General features: G+C 45.3%; 1 protein-coding gene across 3 annotated transcripts in view; it reads left to right on the plus strand.

Annotated features, from left to right (window-relative positions):
• The window catches only part of PRKAG2 (protein kinase AMP-activated non-catalytic subunit gamma 2), a 224,238-nt gene that overhangs the window by 98,925 nt on the left and 107,304 nt on the right, over window positions 1–18,009 (plus strand). Inside the window, exon 1 of one of the 3 annotated variants that reach the window (XM_082044013.1) lies at window positions 8,517–9,077. The exons of 1 other annotated variant lie outside the window; for it this stretch is intronic. In XM_082044013.1, coding sequence (XP_081900139.1) covers window positions 8,972–9,077 — 106 coding nt within the window. In that variant the 5' untranslated portion in view covers window positions 8,517–8,971. Of the gene's footprint in view, window positions 1–8,516; window positions 9,078–18,009 lie in introns of those variants that run through there. One more of the 3 variants, XM_082044015.1, reaches the window with a different exon arrangement.

An 18,009-nucleotide genomic window follows, 5' to 3' on the forward strand; every position in this document is an offset into this window, starting at 1 on the left:
GGTTTTGCATGATTTCTCTTCCAGATCTCCTGTATGTGATAACAAATGTTTTCTCCTCTACACTCCCATCTGCTCTAGCGGATCTTCTGTAATCTGGGTGACTAATTGTAGTAATCTCTTTGGAGCTGGGGCATGCGATACAACCACCTCAGGCACTCAGCAGTTTAACGTAGTGTGAACAAGTCATGTTTGTGCAATGGAAGGAGTGGAGCCGTCGAGTCCAACCAACCTTTGTCTTGTTCTGTTCCTCTCCAGCCTCGTCCCAACCTGCTGCATGGTGGCTTTTGGAAATTTATTTTACTCTATGCAAAGAAACTACAAACCATGATGCTTACACCTTGTCTTCTGAAGATAAAAAGATGCTATATGAGATCCAGGTGATGGTGGTGGTTCATAAGGTGTTTATCTTGGGAAGTTAACAGGGCAGTTTGCCAGTCGTTCAATTATTATGACATTAAAGTATGCAATGTACTTGGGTCTATTCCTTTGCTTACAACTAACAATGCTTCAGAATCATTAATTTTTAGGAAAAGTAAGTGTAGAAAATGAAGACAGCTCTTGGGGGGGCGGGAGGGGCTTGTGCATTCTTTTTGTTTGTTTGGGTCTTTTTGGTTGGTTGGCTTTTTGGTTTTTTTGGTTGGTTGGTTTTGGTTTTGGTTCTGTTGTTGTGTGTGTGTTGGGTTTGTTTTGGTTTGGTTTTGTTTGGGTTTGTTGGTTGGTTGGTTGGGGGTTTTTTGGTTGCTTTTTGGGTTTCCTTATGCCTTGAATTGTTTTTTAACCACCAGATGAAGCACTACTATATCTGTTAGGGGTAGCCTGAACAAATAGACCAAGGGAGCTGGCTGCAATGCAGATACCGTGCAGGGGATTGGATTTCAGTGCAGGCCATGTCTGCGTACAGTGGATTCCTCCCTTTCTATTATAATCCCCTTGCTGGAGCAATCCCACTTGCAATGACAATGCAGGGTTGGGTGATCCTTTAGGAATGTCCCCTCTTGGCATTACGCCTGTGTTTAGTTCATCGGATTGGGATCTAGTCCTGTGCGATGTCCTCAGTCATTCATGTGAACATACTGTGTGGCTATGTAATAAGTAGTTAGTAGTAGTTAGTAGTAGTAGTAGTTAGTAGTTCCTATGGATACCCTGGCAAGTCACCAGGATTTTGTGAGTTTTAGGTTTGACTTCAATGAGCACTGATGGTCTAATGCTACAAGGCCCTGCTTTCACTGCCAACAAAACAACATTTGCAATAGTTCACAGACTTTTTAGCAGGGCCTGTTGCCACAGGACAAGGGGTGATGGTTTTAAACTAAAGGAGGGAGATCCAGGCCGGACGTGAGGAAGAAATGTTTTACACTGAGGGTGGTGCAACGCTGCCCCAGGTTTCCCAGAGAGGTGGTGGATGAACCATCCCTGGAGACATCCCAGGCCAGGCTGGACGGGGCTCTGAGCAACCTGAGCTGGTGAAGATGTCCCTGCTCATGGCAGGGTGGGACTGGATGAGCTTTGGAGGTCCCTTCCAACCCAAACTATTCTATATACCCCTACCTGAACATAGTCCTCAGGCTCTTCTGCACCATCACAGCAGCTGAGAGGAGGAGAGGCACAGGCATGGGAACTCCTTCACCCTTGAGGTCAGGAATTCACAGGGAATGGTTCCTTCCCCTTGTGGTTGCTGCTCTCTTGCAGCTGAACCGAACGAGGTCTCTCTTTCATCACTGAAGAGCAGGAGCGTTGTCAGTGAAGTTGCTGGAGCCAGGAATGAGAAAGGCTTCCCAAGCGTTAGCGAAGCATTTAGCTTTTCAAGGTGCGGTTCACTTTTATCTTCAGTCAGCATTTCTGTGTTGTCTCAGATGTCTAATAGGATGCTGCTGACCACTGTCTCTAATTTTATGTGTATAATATATAGCACATATTTCTTTATTATATCCACTGTGGCCTAGGAATGGGTCATTAGTGGGATGTCTGTCAACCCCAAAATTGCACTGCCAGCATTTTTTATTGTTAGGAAACACTTAAGATTATTTTCAACCAAAAAATAGTAGATAATAATAATAATACCAAGGCAGGAGAAGAGTCTCTTCATTGTCTTATCTTGTGCATAAGCAATTTTATTGCCTTTTGCTGTCAGATTTTCCTGCTCATTGTGGGGAGCAGAGGGATACAGAACTTGAAATTACTTTGAAGTCTCATCATCCCATATAGATCTGAGGATGAGGGCATTGCTTCCAATGTGCATCTTTGTAACTAAAGTTGTATTTTGTGATAACCGTGCCACCATGAACATTAAAACCGCAGTAAATGTGTGTGAACCTGTTCTACTCCTAATGCACCTACGAGGTTATGAATTGCAAATATGTGGTTGTGCAACAGGGTGCTCGCTGAGTTTGTGTAGGGTTGACAGCTGAGGATTGATGCAAACCATTGCTCATTCATTGAGTTTTCCTCTCTCTCCAAATAAAACTGCTAAGGCAAAATCAGAGGAGAACTCTATTTCTGAGGAGTCCCTAATATTTCACTTTCTTGCAGTAATTTCTGACTTTATTCATTTGCTGTCATTCACTTTGTGACCCATTCAGCACTGCCTGAAAGACTTTTTCTTTAAATTAAACTGCAGGGGATATTTTATTCAGCCCTACAATGCCCATTACAACTTTAACATCATTTAATCTGTTCCAATCCTGCATGAGAAGTGAGGAAGCAAGCAAGGAAGAAGAATATGAAGGAGACGAAAAAGAATTTTGCGATGTTCTGGAGAATTGTAAGTTCTTCTCAAGGTTCTGTGGATGGATGTGGTAGAAAGACTTGCTAAAATCAAGAAGAAAGAGAAGCAAGAAGAGATGAGAAAAGCACTAGTGGAAAAATGCATCTAAAGAACCTTAATGCCTTTACTGTTTTTTGTAAAGTTAACAGCTGAGATGTTTTTCCTTAGCTCAGAATGGATTAAACTTTAGGAGCTGTGTCACACCAGACATCCTGTACTTGCTGGATCAAATGCTGGTTTGAGCACGGCCAGATTGCGGCGCATGTAAGAATGGTTCCGTTTTTCACATTATGAACTGAAATTGCTAAAGAAGCAAGTGCTGGAAACATATGCACCACAGTTCATTAGTGGGATGAGGGGAAATGATAAAATTATCATTTGGATAGAATCATAGCCATCAGTCCCAGCTTATTGGTCTTTCGGGGTGGGTGCTCTGAGCCTGAAATAGTGTGTTCTTACTAGAAATCACCAATATGCCAGTGCTAACATCGCCATTACTCCTATTCCTGCTGGTTCATATTATAAACTCTGGAAAGGTAGGATAGAAAAACATCACAAAGATGCCAGGATGTAATTTATAAGTAATTTACCAAGAGTTCTGGGAAATCCAGTGTGCACCTTTGGGACTGCTAGAAAGAAGTAAAATGCAGCTTTCAGATTTTTCAAAACCAATTTAGCGCCAGCCTGACAGCTTCAGAAATGGAAGTTTTTCTTAATGCACACTGAAAGCAGCTTGAAGTAATATATAAAAAGGGGATAAAGACAAAGACTCATTACAGTGCAACACTTGGTTATGATTATGGGAAGTAATTGAGCCCAGCTTGGAGTCGTAAACTTACAATTCTTTTATGGGGTGTGAGCTGGGCTTGGACCAGATGGAGAAAGTTGTAGTTTGTATTTCCCTTTGAAAACACAGGCTGCTTGCTCTGTTCAACCAGCCTGCAAATGGTGTTCGCACAAAACAGGCCCTTTGTTGTTGGCCATTGCATCACCTGGAGTCTTGAGCATTATTTTCTTTTAGGGTAAAGATCTCTCTTACATATTTCTCTGCGTGTTATTTTGAAATCTTTTCCAAGTTTGCTATTTATCGCAGCATCACAGTATGTTTGTGATTGGAAGGGACCTCAAAAGATCATCCAGTCCAATCCCCCTGCTGGAGCAGGAACGCCTAGGTGAGGTCACACAGGAACATGTCCAGGCGGGTTTTGAATGTCTGCAGAGAAGGAGACTCCACAACCTCCCTGGGCAGCCTGGGCCAGGCTCTGGCACCCTCATTGAGAAGAAGTTTCTTCTCAAATTTAAGTGGAACCTCTTATATTCCAGCTTGATCCCAATACCCCTTGTCCTATCATTGTTTGCCACTGAGAAGAGCCTGGCTCCATCCTCGTGGCACTCACCCTTAGTCTCCTCTTCTCGAAACTAAAGAGCCCCAGCTCCCTCAGCCTTTCTTCATAAGCTCCACTCCCTTAATCATCTTTGTTGCCCTACGCTGGACCCTTTCCAGCAGTTCCCTGTCCTTCTGGAACTGAGGGGCCCAGAACTGGACACAATATTCCAGGTGTGGTCTCACCAGGGTGGAGTAGAGGGGCAGGAGGACCTCTCTCGATCTACTAACCACCCCCCTTGTAATACACCCCAGGATGCCAATGGCCTTCGTGGCCACAAGGGCCCAGTGCTGGCTCATGGTCATGGTTCATTTATATGAAATACGGTTGCAGTTATAACGAGTCCGGTGTTGTGAGGCTTTGTAGACATGTCCCAGCACCACTGACACTGAGAGAAAATGTTTCATTTTGCCAACATCACTCTGTAGAATTGAGAAGAGAAATTTAGAAAAATTCCCATTCAGGGAACTTTTTAAGACGTACAAGGCAGAGAAACGTGATTCGTGTAGAAACACAAATGTGATTCAGGCTTTGACTTTCTAAGGGTGGATCTGGGCAATGGCAAAAACAGAGGGAATTCTGACCAGGGAAATTCTCAGCGATGAGGAAAGGGAAACACTTGGGTTTGCTGATCTGCGGTTTGAAGGCAGCTGAAGTGTTGTCACTAAGGGGGTACGTATTCTTTTTAGCCTTCCTGTTTTGTGCTAAATAAGCTCTTAAATCTCAAGGAAGAAAATATCGTTTTTGCCATTTTCACACCAGAATAAACCCTGATAAGACTAACAGGTCCCCATTGCTTGCCCCGCACTCTGCTGCTGCATTTGTAGATCAGGTTAAATCTCCCATTAAAAAGGCATGTGAGGACATTATTCAGAATGGCAGCATTTAAAGTGTTCTCACCACGGCGCAGAATTTACACTTCTGTAAAACGGATGAATCAGTTCGTGTTTCAAGACTGACCCTGCGATGGCTGCGCTTAGTTCGTGCAATGGGATTTTCCAGGTTTCCTATCTGGAGACCAAATCAACCCCCAGTTCTACCTTGTGGGTACGGAAGGTGCTTTTATCTTGGAGGTGGGGAACTGAAGAAAAAGAAGCATCAAGACGATGTAGCCCAACCTTGGTTTGGGCTTTTTTGGGTTGGATTGCAGATGACACCAGCCATGAGACTCCTCTCCTTGTGTGGCCCTGGGAATTAGTGGGAAAAATAGCAGAACGAGGTTTACTTTGTGTGCTCCAACCTCCATTTTTCAAAATAATCAGGTTGTTCAAGAGGATGAAGGGCTGGGATGAGCCAGGGGGGACGTTGCTGGGAGGGTTGGGCACACAGGCAGCTGATGGGATAAAGGCGACAATCAGCATAAAGGAGATTTCACAGAATCACAGACTGGTTGGGGTGGGAAGGGACCTCTGGAGATCATCCAGTCCAACCCACCTGCTAAAGCAGGGTCACCAGAGCAGATCACACAGGAAGGTGTCCAGGTGGGTTTGAATGTCTTCAGAGAAGGAGACTCCACAGCCTCTCTGGGCAGCCTGGGCCAGGCTCTGGCACCTCAAAGTCAAGAAGTTTCTCCTCAAATTTCCAGACGTGGGTCTTTTTTTTTTTTAGCTCTAGAACCTTTTTTAGGCTCTTTTTTGGACTTGACAGCAGGTCATCAAAGTAAAACTGTCAAGGAAATGGATGATTTGAGGCAAGAGGGTGGTGGGTGTGGAGACAGACTGGTGAGTTGTCAGCACACAGGCTGCTCTAATGCCATGAAACAGCTCAGGTCCCACCAGATGAGCAGATCCAGCGGGGCTGGGGAGGTATTTCACACACATACAGGACTGTGTGTCTGCTCCCTCCCCCTAAATAGTTTTTTTTAAGCTGTCCAATGCTTGGCACCTCTCAGAACAAGCGCAAGTATGTTTTTTGGAAGGGGACAGTGTTATTCTCATGCAGCTCAAGAAATATAATACACTATAACTAATTTGGGAGACTTCAAAGTACCTTGACAAGAGGCCATTTCATGGTTGTTCAGAAAGGATTTGTGTTTTCAATCTCCAGAACACAGATGGCCCCAAAGGAGCTCTTTGAAACCCAGCTTTTTATTATTACTTTTATAAGATCCTTCCACTGGAATCATTAAGAAGATGTAGTATCTGGTGTAAATGTGCTAGTATCTGTTAGACCATTAGCTGTGGGAGACAAAATGATCATACTCAAAGCACTTAGTGCTTTTTTTGAACAAATTACTGTGCAAGACAGTTGTTAAACAGCCTTGTTTCGTTTTCTGGTAGCTCTGTGCAGAAACTTTAGGATCTTGCTGCTTTCCTTAATTAGGGGAAATGAGCCCTCCTGGTGCAATGGCCCTGCTTGAAAAGGTCATCAGCTACTATTTACCCTTGGCCTTTATCAAGGAGGGGGCTGTTTCCATGCTGCAGCAATACCAATTCCTATCTCATTAAAAAGGGATTTAAATTTTTTGGTTTCTGATGGCATTAAGTCATTCCCAGCAGTGCTTTGGCCACTGAAGAGTGAAGAATGCTTTACTAAGGAGGGGAAGCTTGAGGTCCAGATTGCATTGGTGTTGTAGACAACGCTTCTTGTGCCTCTGGTCAAGTAAAGACTGGAAAGGGAACAGGAAAACTAAGGATAGGATAGGATAGGATAGGATAGGATAGGATAGGATAGGATAGGATAGGATAGGATAGGGTAGGGTAGGGTAGGGTAGGGTAGGGTAGGGTAGGGTAGGGTAGGGTAGGGTAGGGTAGGGTAGGGTAGAAAGAATAGAATAGAATAGAATAGAATAGAATAGAATAGAATAGAATAGAATAGAATAGAATAGAATAGAATAGAATAGAATAGAATAGAATAGAATAGAATAGAATAGAATAGAATAGAATAGAATAGAATAGAAAAGAAAAGAAATTTTGTTTGGAAAAGACCTGTAAGATCATTGACTCCAACTGTTAAGATAACACTACCAATTCCACCTCTAAACCACGTCATCTATGCATCTCTTAAACGCCTCCAGGGATGGTGATTCAACCACTTTTGTAAAAGATTTGGGGGTAAAAGAAAGTAGGAGGACAAGTCAGGAGGGGAAAGGCTGGAAAGAGCCTTAAATTAATTACTGTTATTCCTCACTTGGATATCAGTGAGAGACCTGTCTGGAAGGTAATTAAGTGTCTTGTTAATAATTTGATTACTTTGGTCACTAGGTGGAAGAACAAAGATGCCCTTTGTACTGTCTTCTTCCATATTCTCCATAGTAGTAACTGAGGATGTCAGAGGGAGCTGCTGTCATCTCTGCACCTTCACTTGGGGTCCCTGAAGTCCTTGGGTCATCTTTGCACTGCTGCCTTGGAGACAGCCGTCTTTCTGAGAGACCAGAGCTTACAAGAAATCTGTGTTGATAAAGGTCTTTTCTTCAGCATTAGTGGCTGTTTTTTCTTTTCCTTTCTAATGACATTAAGTCCCAGGATCAATGGTGGGCACAAAGAAAAAGGCATGCTTCTTTGGAGAGGAAAAGGGGATATGACCTTTAATTCCTCCGAGGAATTAGAAAGCCAAGACTCTCATTACTCATATAGGGTTTGATTTTTGAAACATCTGAACCTCAAGTTCTAGTGATGTCCAGAGAAAAGGCTGGTGATCTGTGACTTTAAAACAAACAAACAAAAAAAAGCTTTTGATTTAACATAACATTTACTGTAATCTAAGGAAGGTTGGCTATGATAGTTTGACCATGCCTTGGATCGTGCTTGCACCCCTTTCCAGCTACTTAACCTGTTCCTAAACTAAGCAGCTCTAAATCTATTGACTCAGACCTTAACATAATCCACCCCGGCTGGTTGGGAAGAGCAACAGCCCTGAGAATGTTTGTCTCATTGAAAATACCATGAGGTGCATTTCAGTTGTGTTACAAATGGCTGTCCCAGGTGCCTTTTGCTTTGCAGGCAGCAAATTTAAATGGAACAACCTATGCAGAACATATAGATATGCAGATCATACAGATATGCATAGCATGGGGAGGGCACATCACTAGAGATAGTCCAACCCATCGCTCCAGCTGCAGTTTCTAGAACGAATCCACCTTCTTATTTATGAATTGGCAGAAGCTCGTTCCCCTTAATCCATTAGCCATTAGCCGCAGAGGGCCGGCGTTGGGGAGCTCATCGGCCGGCAGCTGGATGGTGCTGTCGCTGCGAAGACCCAGCACACACGAGTCAAAATAGTTGGGTGATGTCATGTCACGGTGCGAGTGTGCCCGGGCCGCTGCCTGCCAGGAATTGTCTGTCCAGGGGCGGTTTCCTTTTACAGCCTTTTTAAAGAGTCATCCTGCTGAGCTGCACATGACCAGTCCCTTCAAGAGGGCTTGTGGCTCCTTTGCACAGTCAGTATTTATTAAACGCGGGAGCTTATCAGGTGGTTCCTGACCTTTCCCACATGAGGTGATCTGCGCGGAAACGTCGCTTCGGTCTCCGAGGCTGCTGACGGAGAGGAGCTCCACGGCTGCAAGCTGGGCAGACTTTGAACTTCTCCCCATGTCCACAGACATATGCAGGCAAGTTACTGTACGCTGGAATTAAGACTGGAAGCGCCTGGCGTGCGAGGTTTGGCAGCCTGCTGTGGAACAGCTCTCCGCAAAGACCACAACCAAGCACCCCCGAGCTGAACCGCCCGCAAACTCGACTTCTTTTGCGGCCACGCGTTTTCTCTGGAGCTTTATCTTCTCGCACCTGGGCTGTTGGTGTAAGCGGCACCTTGTCTTGCCCCTCACACTGCTGTTTTCTTCTTCAATCCTGGGCATGACCGACAGCTGCTGCCGCGCGAGTGTATGTTGCAGCTCATGAAGCGTTTCGGTAGCTTTAGAGTGAGCAGGAAGAGAAAGGAGCAGTTCAAAATCACGGAGAGACGCCACTCCGATCCTCATGGCCTGTTCGGTAGGGAACCATCTGCGTTACCCCTCTGAAAAGTGGGGACATTGGGTTTGGGAGGGAGCAGCAAGTGGGGGATAGAGAATTATTGAACAACAATTCTGTGCTTTCCAGTTTCTTTGACCGAATCACTCAGTTGTTGTGTGGAGGTTAATTACGTGTTGGCTTGCACTGAAGCTGACCCCTCTAACATACAGTAGATAGAACCTTTAGGAAAAGAGTGATGGTACCGGAAGATTTACAGTATACACCATGAAATACACTCAAAAGGGGCTGTTGACTAATGTTACTTTAACTGAAGAATAGTAAATAAATGCAAAGTTAGGGCTAACAGTATGTGTTGAAATATGAATTTTAAGTAGAGAAAAATTGCATATCAATCTGATCAGTAATGCATTTTAAAACATATATTTCTGATAATGCAATTATTGATATGATCGTGTTTGAGTTGCAACTAGGGACTGTTCTCCATTTATCAAAAGCTTTTCCTGCTCATTATTAATCTAGTACAGGGCCTGAGTTGTGTGTGTCGGGGAGTATTCGTATATCACATAGGGATCAGCTGACCAGGAGACAAGGGGTTTTCCAACAGGATTTGGCTGTTTTTGTTCAGAACCGTGGAGAAGTACAATATTTAATGCATTTCCTACATGGGCTAATGGTAGCTGGTTTACAACTCTGCAGTTCCCCAAAGACCATGAGTGTTGCTGAGAGATCCTGTCCTGTGACTGGGAGGTTTAAAACTGACATTACACCAAATCAGCCAGATAAGACACAGTTTAAAGAGGATGACTTGCATGAAGGGTAGGCAAGGCTCTTTTTACTCTCTATCAGTCAGGAGTCATTGCGTTAAATCCAGCAGAATGACAAAGGTATGAGTATTGTTGGGCCATATGGACGCTGCAGAGAGGAACATACATATTCAGTGACAGGGAGTTGCAACTGATGGGTGGGCGGCTGCCCAGAAAGTTTGTTTTTCTGTCATTTCATGTTTTGCAATTTATTTAGTGGTTGGTTGTGTTGTTTGGTAAGATGTCGTTTTTGCAATTGCTTCTGCTTTTGTTCCTGTTTTGTGGAGTTAAGTGTTTTAAATCTAAGGTACTGTGCTTTGTTCTGCATTCCCCTAAATCTGTCTGAGGGTTTCGGCTGGAGTGGTAGGAAGGTCAAGGTGATGTGAGTGAGATATGACCCAGGTCTTTGGAGTTCCACAGTGTCAGCAAGATGCACAAAGACAGGTAACAGAGTTTATGCAAGAAGAGGGGAAAATTTAGAGTACAGATTGCCCAGATGTACAACTTAATCCCAAATTTCTAATTAAAAGCCCTAAATTCTCACCTGTGCTATTTGTTGATTGAGTGATTAATGGCACTTTGAGCTACTAATTCATCCTCTTCCTATGGTTTCCTAAGCGAGATGAGAACAGCCAACACCTGCAAAAGGATTCACTGCTGGAAGCACCAAGCAGAGTATTGCAAGTCTGCTTCCTCGGAGTCCAACTCTAAACTCCATCCTTATTTTCCTCCCTAGAGAAAATAAATTGTCCTTCAACAAGAGTACCGACTATATGAACTTCAATATTTGTGACAGACTCATAAAAAAAAAGTTGAAACTGTAATGCCAAAAATGCTAAAAAATGCACTTCTCTTTATCGTCATTCCCATTAATCAAGTTCCATAGCCCACTCCGGTGGTACAGAGGAAACGTTAGGCAGAGCTTTCCGCACAGTGTTTGCTCCACAGACTTTGCAGATGCCGTTCTTGTAAGAGCGTGACTGGGTCAGCTCCCTGCACCATGTTTCCATCATGAACAGAGAACTACCAGGTCACAAGAGTGGGAAAAAGCCATCAGGATGTGTCTGGCTTACTTACTGCCTTCCTTGGATGCTCTACCACAGGGATTGCCTCTGCATCCCAGCAGAGCCTGGGTTCCTTTCAGGAAACAGGTTAACACTTGAAAATGCTGTTTTGCTTTTGTTTTCCCAAATGGCCTTAATTATTTGCAGGGAAATATCAAAACAGAAGCTTTGCATTATTTTCTACATTTAATCCGTGTCTTGCAGCTGTTAGGCTTTACTAAACACTTTCTGAGCTGCTCTCAAGGGATCCGTGGGCGCGGATCGGTACCAGTGGTGTGCAGGAGCGTTGGGAGCAGCCAGGCTTGGTGGCTCACCAGGTCTGTCACGCATCCCCTTTAGTTGCTGTCTGTCATCAGGGGTGAGAAATGAATGACAATAATCTGACATGGGCTTTCCCACCCGCTCTCCCTGCCACAGCAGCGTCATTGTTGCTGAATGAGCTCAGATTGTATTCAGAAAAGGGGTGGAAAAGGAAAGAAGAGGAAAAAAAATCCCTGATGTCCCAGGAAGGGGTGCTCTGTCACCTCGACAAGTTATCATAGAATCATAGAATCATTTCGGTTGGAAGAGACCCTCACGATCATCAAGTCCAACCATAACCTAACTCTAGCACTAAACCCTGTCCCTAAGAACCTCATCTAAACACCTTTTAAACCCCTCCAGGGATGGTGACTTCACCACTGCCCTGGGCAGCCTGTTCCAATGCCTGACAACCCTTTCTGGGAAGAATTTTTTCCAGCTGAATCTAGAATTTCTGATTTTACTTGGCCATCTCTGTAAGTGTTTTAAGGAAGAATCCTCCGGTCATTGTAAATGGGATTGGGCCAGCGCAGCTTCTTCCTGGGGGCAGATACCATCAGGCCACTGCAACTGCTTTCTTCTGTGTATCGGTTGAGGTGAACCCCATAGTCCCTCTGCACAGATGAAGAGGTTCACATCTCAGTAGAGAAGTAGGAGGGTGGCACTGTCAAGGATGAGAACACCTATAGCTCCCTGCATTTGGAGCCTTTACAGTCCTTTTATGCCAAGTGAACAGCAAGAGGAGACCTTAGTATGGCCAAACAGAAAAGTGTGAAGAAGCACCATGAGCAAACAAGAGCTGTGCGAGCTGTGGGGCGAAGGCAGAGCCGCAGCTTTGCTCCGGGAGAGGAGCAGCCAACAGAGAGCCCTCCAAGCTTCAGCTATCCACGGAACAGCAGGGAGGCTGATTTACGTAACGTGATTTTGGCAGGGCTGAGAACTGGGATTACCCAAAATTTCTCCAGCCTTTGGATCACCACCACCCAGTTGCCTCCTTCCCATTGCGCTTGCCACTTGCCCGTGCAGGGTCGGTGCCGGCCCCGTGAGTTGTAAATCGATAGGCTCTGTGGCATTTCTGAAGGGGACAACTTTTTGGCCCCAGCGAGGCTAATTGCTCTGCCCTTTAAAGGACACCATCCATTCCATGAAGGATTGAATGACATATGCGAAAGGTATAATGTTAAAAGCATTTCTTCCCTGCCCGAGCGGTGGGTGCCCAGCGAAGGAACCGCTCTGCAGCACAGGTGGCTGCCGAGAGCCCCAGCATTGAGCCTCAAATGCTCATTTTGCAGGCTTTTTGCCTTTTTATTGCCCAGGAGCTTCTCCTTGCCCTTGCTACTCCTCTTGGGATTTGTTGCTGTGGATTTTAATCATCAGGGACCAAAGCTGAGCCCAGACAAGCCGGGTCGAAAGGGCTCCAAGAAACCTCAGTGCTGTCTCTCAGCCCCTGACCTGTGTCACTTCAATAACTCTCTCGAGGACAATTTCCCTGCCAGCTGTTATAATTAGGTGCAAATTAGGACTAAATTAGGAGTGAATGACTTAGACCCCAATATATACACGTACAAACATGCTTTGGCCCCGCCACGTACATAAAACGGGGCAGTCCCAGTGCAAAGGGCAGGGACTTGTCCCCAGGTTGTTCCATAACTTCTGGTGGCACTCGGTGCACATGTTTTATCCCATGTCACTGCTAACCACCGTGGGATGGAGAGCTGCTGAGTCTCTAGAGCAGATCTGGGAGGTGCCGTATTTTAGAGTATCTTTAAATACTAATCCCAAGGGGAAATATCTTCCCCTTTCAGTCAAAAACACACAGGTGTTCTTCCATAACTTGCTATGGTTCTTCCTGGAGTTGGGGATCAACCTGGTTCACATCACCATTTATCAACACAAGCCGTGCTGTGGATAGTTGTGCTGAGAACAAGGACAGAAAATGTGTGGGGCGAGGATTGAAAAGAGTTTACAAATGGAGGCAGGACTTGATCTCCTGCTCCTCCAGCCTGCGGAGCTGCAGATCACAGAATCACAGAATGTCAGGGATTGGAAGGGACCTCGAAAGCTCATCCAGTGCAATCCCCCCATGGAGCAGGAACACCCAGATGAGGTTACACAGGAAGGTGTCCAGGCGGGTTGGAATGTCTGCAGAGAAGGAGACTCCACAACCCACCTGGGCAGCCTGGGCCAGGCTCTGGCACCCTCACTGAGAAGGTTTCTTCTCAAATTTAAGTGGAAGCTTTTGTGTTCCAGTTTGTACCCATTGCCCCTTGTCCTACCATTGGTTGTCACCAAGAAGAGCCTGGTTCCATCCTCCTGAAATACACCCTTTATATATTTGTAAACATTAATGAGGTCACCCCTCAGTCTCCTCTTGTCCAGCTCCAGAGCCCCAGCTCCCTCAGCCTTTCCTCACACGGGAGATGCTCCACTCCCTTCAGCATCTTTGTTGCCCTGCGCTGGACTCTCTCCAGCAGTTCCCTGTCCTGCTGGAACTGAGGGGCCCAGAACTGGACACAATATTCCAGGTGTGGTCTCCCCAGGGCAGAGTAGAGGGGCAGGAGAACCTCTCTGACCTACTGACCACCCCCCTTCTAATCCACCCCAGGTACCATTGCCCTTCCTGGCCACAAGGGCCCAGTGCTGGCTCATGGTCATCCTGCTGTCCCCAGGACCCCCAGGTCCCTTTCCCCTACACTGCTCTCCAACAGGTCATTCCCCAACTTACACTGGAACCTGAGGTTGTTCCTGCCCAGATTCAAGACTCTACACTTGCCCTTGTCATCTGGTGCTTTGCCCCAAAGTGGGTAATGCTGCTTGTGGGAGGACTGAAGCCTATATAGTTATTTCTTTTTCATTCTGGTGGGATGTTTCTGTTATGAGGCAGCAGAGGAGAAACCACAGCAAAAAAATATCTGGAGAGGTAAATGAGAGTGAGGAGGTCGCTGCGCGTTCCATCGGCTGCTGTAAAGCGACCGAAAGAGCAAAATCCTGTTGCTCCTGAAATGCAGCTCAGAACTCCCAGCATCAGAGACTGTGCATGAGAAACTGAGACCGCTTTGGTTTGTTAATGATTTTCTCTACTGGTTTTCACGCTCGGTTGAGCTGACAGTGATTTTAGAAAATGTGCAGCCCTGGCTGATCAGTGCCAATTAATCTTGTACTACAGAGAGCTCCGAGACCTGGAAGCTGTGAAGTTTCTACAGTTGGTTGTCAGGATGAGGAAAACCAGTGATAAGCCTGGTGAAATGTTAGAGACTTTTTATTTTTCCATTTTCTGCTTCCTTATAGTATCTGTGCAGCTGCTTCCCAGCACATCCCAGTTTTGTAAGCAGCTTTGAAATATTCTGAATAGGGAGAAAAAGGCTCCCTCCCCGGTGCAGAGCCCAGCAGCGCTTTGTGGGCTTAAAGAACACATAGACTCTTTGCCCTCGTGATGAGTTGTCCAAAACTGCGAATTCTCCAAGTAATTTCTTTTCAAAGACATTTATTTTTTTTCCGAAGGGCAGGTTATATACATGAAGATACAGTATGTTCTCCTGAGGCAAAAATTTACAGACGGGTGCTGCAAATGAATCTGCCCAGCGACGCTTCTTCCCAGTCCTGCTCCAGGCAGCTCGGTGCATCTTGTCCCAAAGTTCGGTCAGAAATATTTATATTACTATAAATTACTGAATTACTCTGCATTGATGTGCTGTTATCAACGTGGTGGGTGAGACCAGCAGGACCAGCCCCGCTTTTGATAGCAGTTTTACAAACTGCTCAGGTTTGGGGCAGGGAGAGCTCCCATCTGCGAGGAATCCATGTAGTTACGCTCGCTGGTGCTTGTGGATACAGGTATTTGTCCCCCAGACACAGAAGCATCAGAGATACTTCAGTTTTTTAGTGTCTTAAGGGCGCTTGAATTCTGCTGCTGTTCAAATCGTGTCATTTGGAACAGCAGGATGAATGTTATTCCTGAAAGACAGAGAGAAACTAAAAGCAAAACTTGGGATTCAATCCAGTTAAAGCAACGAAATGCAAGTATGAGGAAAAGAAAATGAGGTGGAAAAGGGGAAACTGAGGCAGAAAGAAGCCGGACACTGACTGCCGGTGAAAGGAGATGCAGACACTGCCTGTTCCTGAAAGCAGAATATATTTATGTATTTATCAGGATTTCTTTTTTCTGTCCTCCCCTTCTGTTAGCTTTAGGTACCAAGTCACTTCTGATATGTATATAAGGCTGGAACACCATCGCTGTTACCTTCTGATATAATTAATTAACTATCTATCTGATTTATTTTTGAGATGAAAAGAAAATAAGGTAGAGAAGGCTTTCATACATGACACCTCCATTTAATGAATGCAGCTCAGAGGGAGCTGTGCTGGATCACAATTTATGTTCCAAAAATTATTTGAATTACTGATTTCCATGCATGATCAGAATTGCACTCTCATCCTTATTACACCATTTTACCCTCTCTTTGTTCTTTCACTTGTACTTTTCAGGGGCTCTGACTTTCAGAAGAATATCTGTAGGAGAAGCTGTGATCCTAGTCTGCCTTTCTACTTGATTTGAATGTGCTAAGGCAGACCACAACTTATTTTTACTCTATACCGCTGTGCACCTGTATTACAAATGCTGTTGCCAGACTTTAAAAGCAAATTTCAAGCTCAGATCTGTTTTCACAGCCTAATATTCCACTTGACAGTAGCATTAAGCTAGGTGAGTGCTTTTGTTTAATTAGAAATCAATACTTTGGACTATTGACTCCTTGCTCAAAGTTTCAGTGAATTGCCCAGGCGTCCAGTTTCAAAGATGTTGTTAAGGTGGTTTGTTTGTCAGGTTTATTGGATCAGCAAATCCCAGGAATTACCAGGATTCAGCCATTTGCTACTTTCACCTCTATTCTTGTCCAACCTAAAATCAATTCAAGGACTCAAAAGGGCTCAGAGCGGTGGGATTTAACATCTCAGAATTGTTTTATCCGTTTTATTGTTGTTACGGAGCAGTATGGAGGTTTAGGTCTCAAGAGATGGAGGGCTGCTCTGTGAGATATCATTGTGCAGCTGTTAGGCTTGACTTAGAGGCTTGAGCTCTCCATACCGGGAAGGTCACGCAGCCTTTCTTAGTTTAAGGACAGAGCCCAGCGCTGCTTCGCACACTTGCACTGAGTTCTTGTCCTGTCCTTTTTCTGTGATAAAGTTGGGGCGACTTAGCTGGAGGAGGCTTGATAGGATTAGCTGACGTTAATTAAGAGCATCCTGTTGTTTCTTCAGAGTTTTTTCGGGGCATCAGAAACCAGCTGCTTCCCAGTGCTGTGTTCTCCGTGGGGTAACAAAGACCCTTTTGACACGCTGGGAGCTACAGTCACCGGATTGTTTAACCGATCCTGCCCATCTGGCCCCGCGGTTTTATTTCAGTCAGCGCAAGAATTTTGATGGCGTACGTAGGATTCTTGTGACAATCCTGCCTTTCCTGGCGGGCGATGGTCCTGGAGAGGAACAGATGGTTTGTGACATCTCTGCTGCTTGTATATAGTATAATTAGAGATAATAAACAGGGCAATAAATCAATTTAGAATCATAGAATAGAATCACAGAATCATTTTGGTTGGAAAAGACTGTGAAAATCATTGGATCCAACCATTAACCCAACTTTGGCACTAAACCATGTCCTTAAGAACCTCATCTACGTGTGTTTTAAACCCCTCCAGGGATGGTGACTCCACCACTGCCCTGGGCTGCCTGTTCCAATGTCCAACAGCCCTTTCTGTGAATAGATTTTTCCTAATATCCAATCTAAACTTAAGAAATATAGATGAGGGAGAAATGAGATGGAAACTCAACCAGAGACATAAGGGAGATGAAAAGTTTGCAACAGAGAGGTTCTTGCTCTGATAGTGGCAACAAAAGTCAGGTGGGTGTTCAGAGGTGAGGATTGTACCTGCCTCCTTGAGAGAAGGACTGAGTTGAAAGGATGAGAAGCTGGAATAATGTTGACATTTCCCAAGGGATATTAGGAGGAGAGGAGCAATCCAGTCAAGGGAGGTTTTTATCCCCCTTTGCCTGGTGCTGGTGGGGCTGCCTCTGGAATAGGGTGTCCTGGTGCTGCTGCCCCCATCACAAAAATGCTGGGAAGCTGGAGAGGGTTTCCCTGGAGGACTACCAAGGTGGTTTGGGATCTAGAGCAGATGTTTTGGGATCTATGAGGAGACGTTGAGGAAACCGGAGTTTTTTGTCCAGCAGAGAGAAGGATATGGGGCAATCTGATAGCAGCCTGTGACAAAGGGAAGTTTCAAAGGTGACAGAGCCAAATTCTTCTTAGTGGTGGAAAATGGTAAAAGGGAATAAAAGTTGAGAGTTTTTGGCTGAGAAGGGTCAGACTGATGTTAGCAAAAACTCCCTCAAGAGGGTGGTGTGGCACTGGCACAGGTGACCTAGGGAGGTTGTGGCCTCTCCATCCTTGGAGATTTTCAAGACTCAACGAGCCAGAGCCATGGCTGACCTGGCCGGGTTTGACACCAGCCCTGCTTGGAGCAGGAGGTTGGAGAAGAGGCCTCCAGGCATCCTTTCCAACCAACATTTCTCTGATGCTCACCCACAAGGAAAGCTGATGCTTCAAATAGCCTGCTTATGCTTCTTTTCCCACCCAATTCTCAACACTGGCATACCGCAGCTCTTCTTTGGATAAACTCAAGAACAGAGCGACTTCTCAGGTAGAGGTGATGGGGCTGCTTGTGCAGCTGATGTGTACCAGCAGACCAGCAGGAGACCACTGTGTACCCCAAGACCAACACCAACACG

The sequence above is a fragment of the Streptopelia decaocto genome (genome assembly GCF_964273445.1).
Source record: "Streptopelia decaocto genome assembly, chromosome: 2".
Lineage (NCBI taxonomy): Eukaryota > Metazoa > Chordata > Aves > Columbiformes > Columbidae > Streptopelia > Streptopelia decaocto.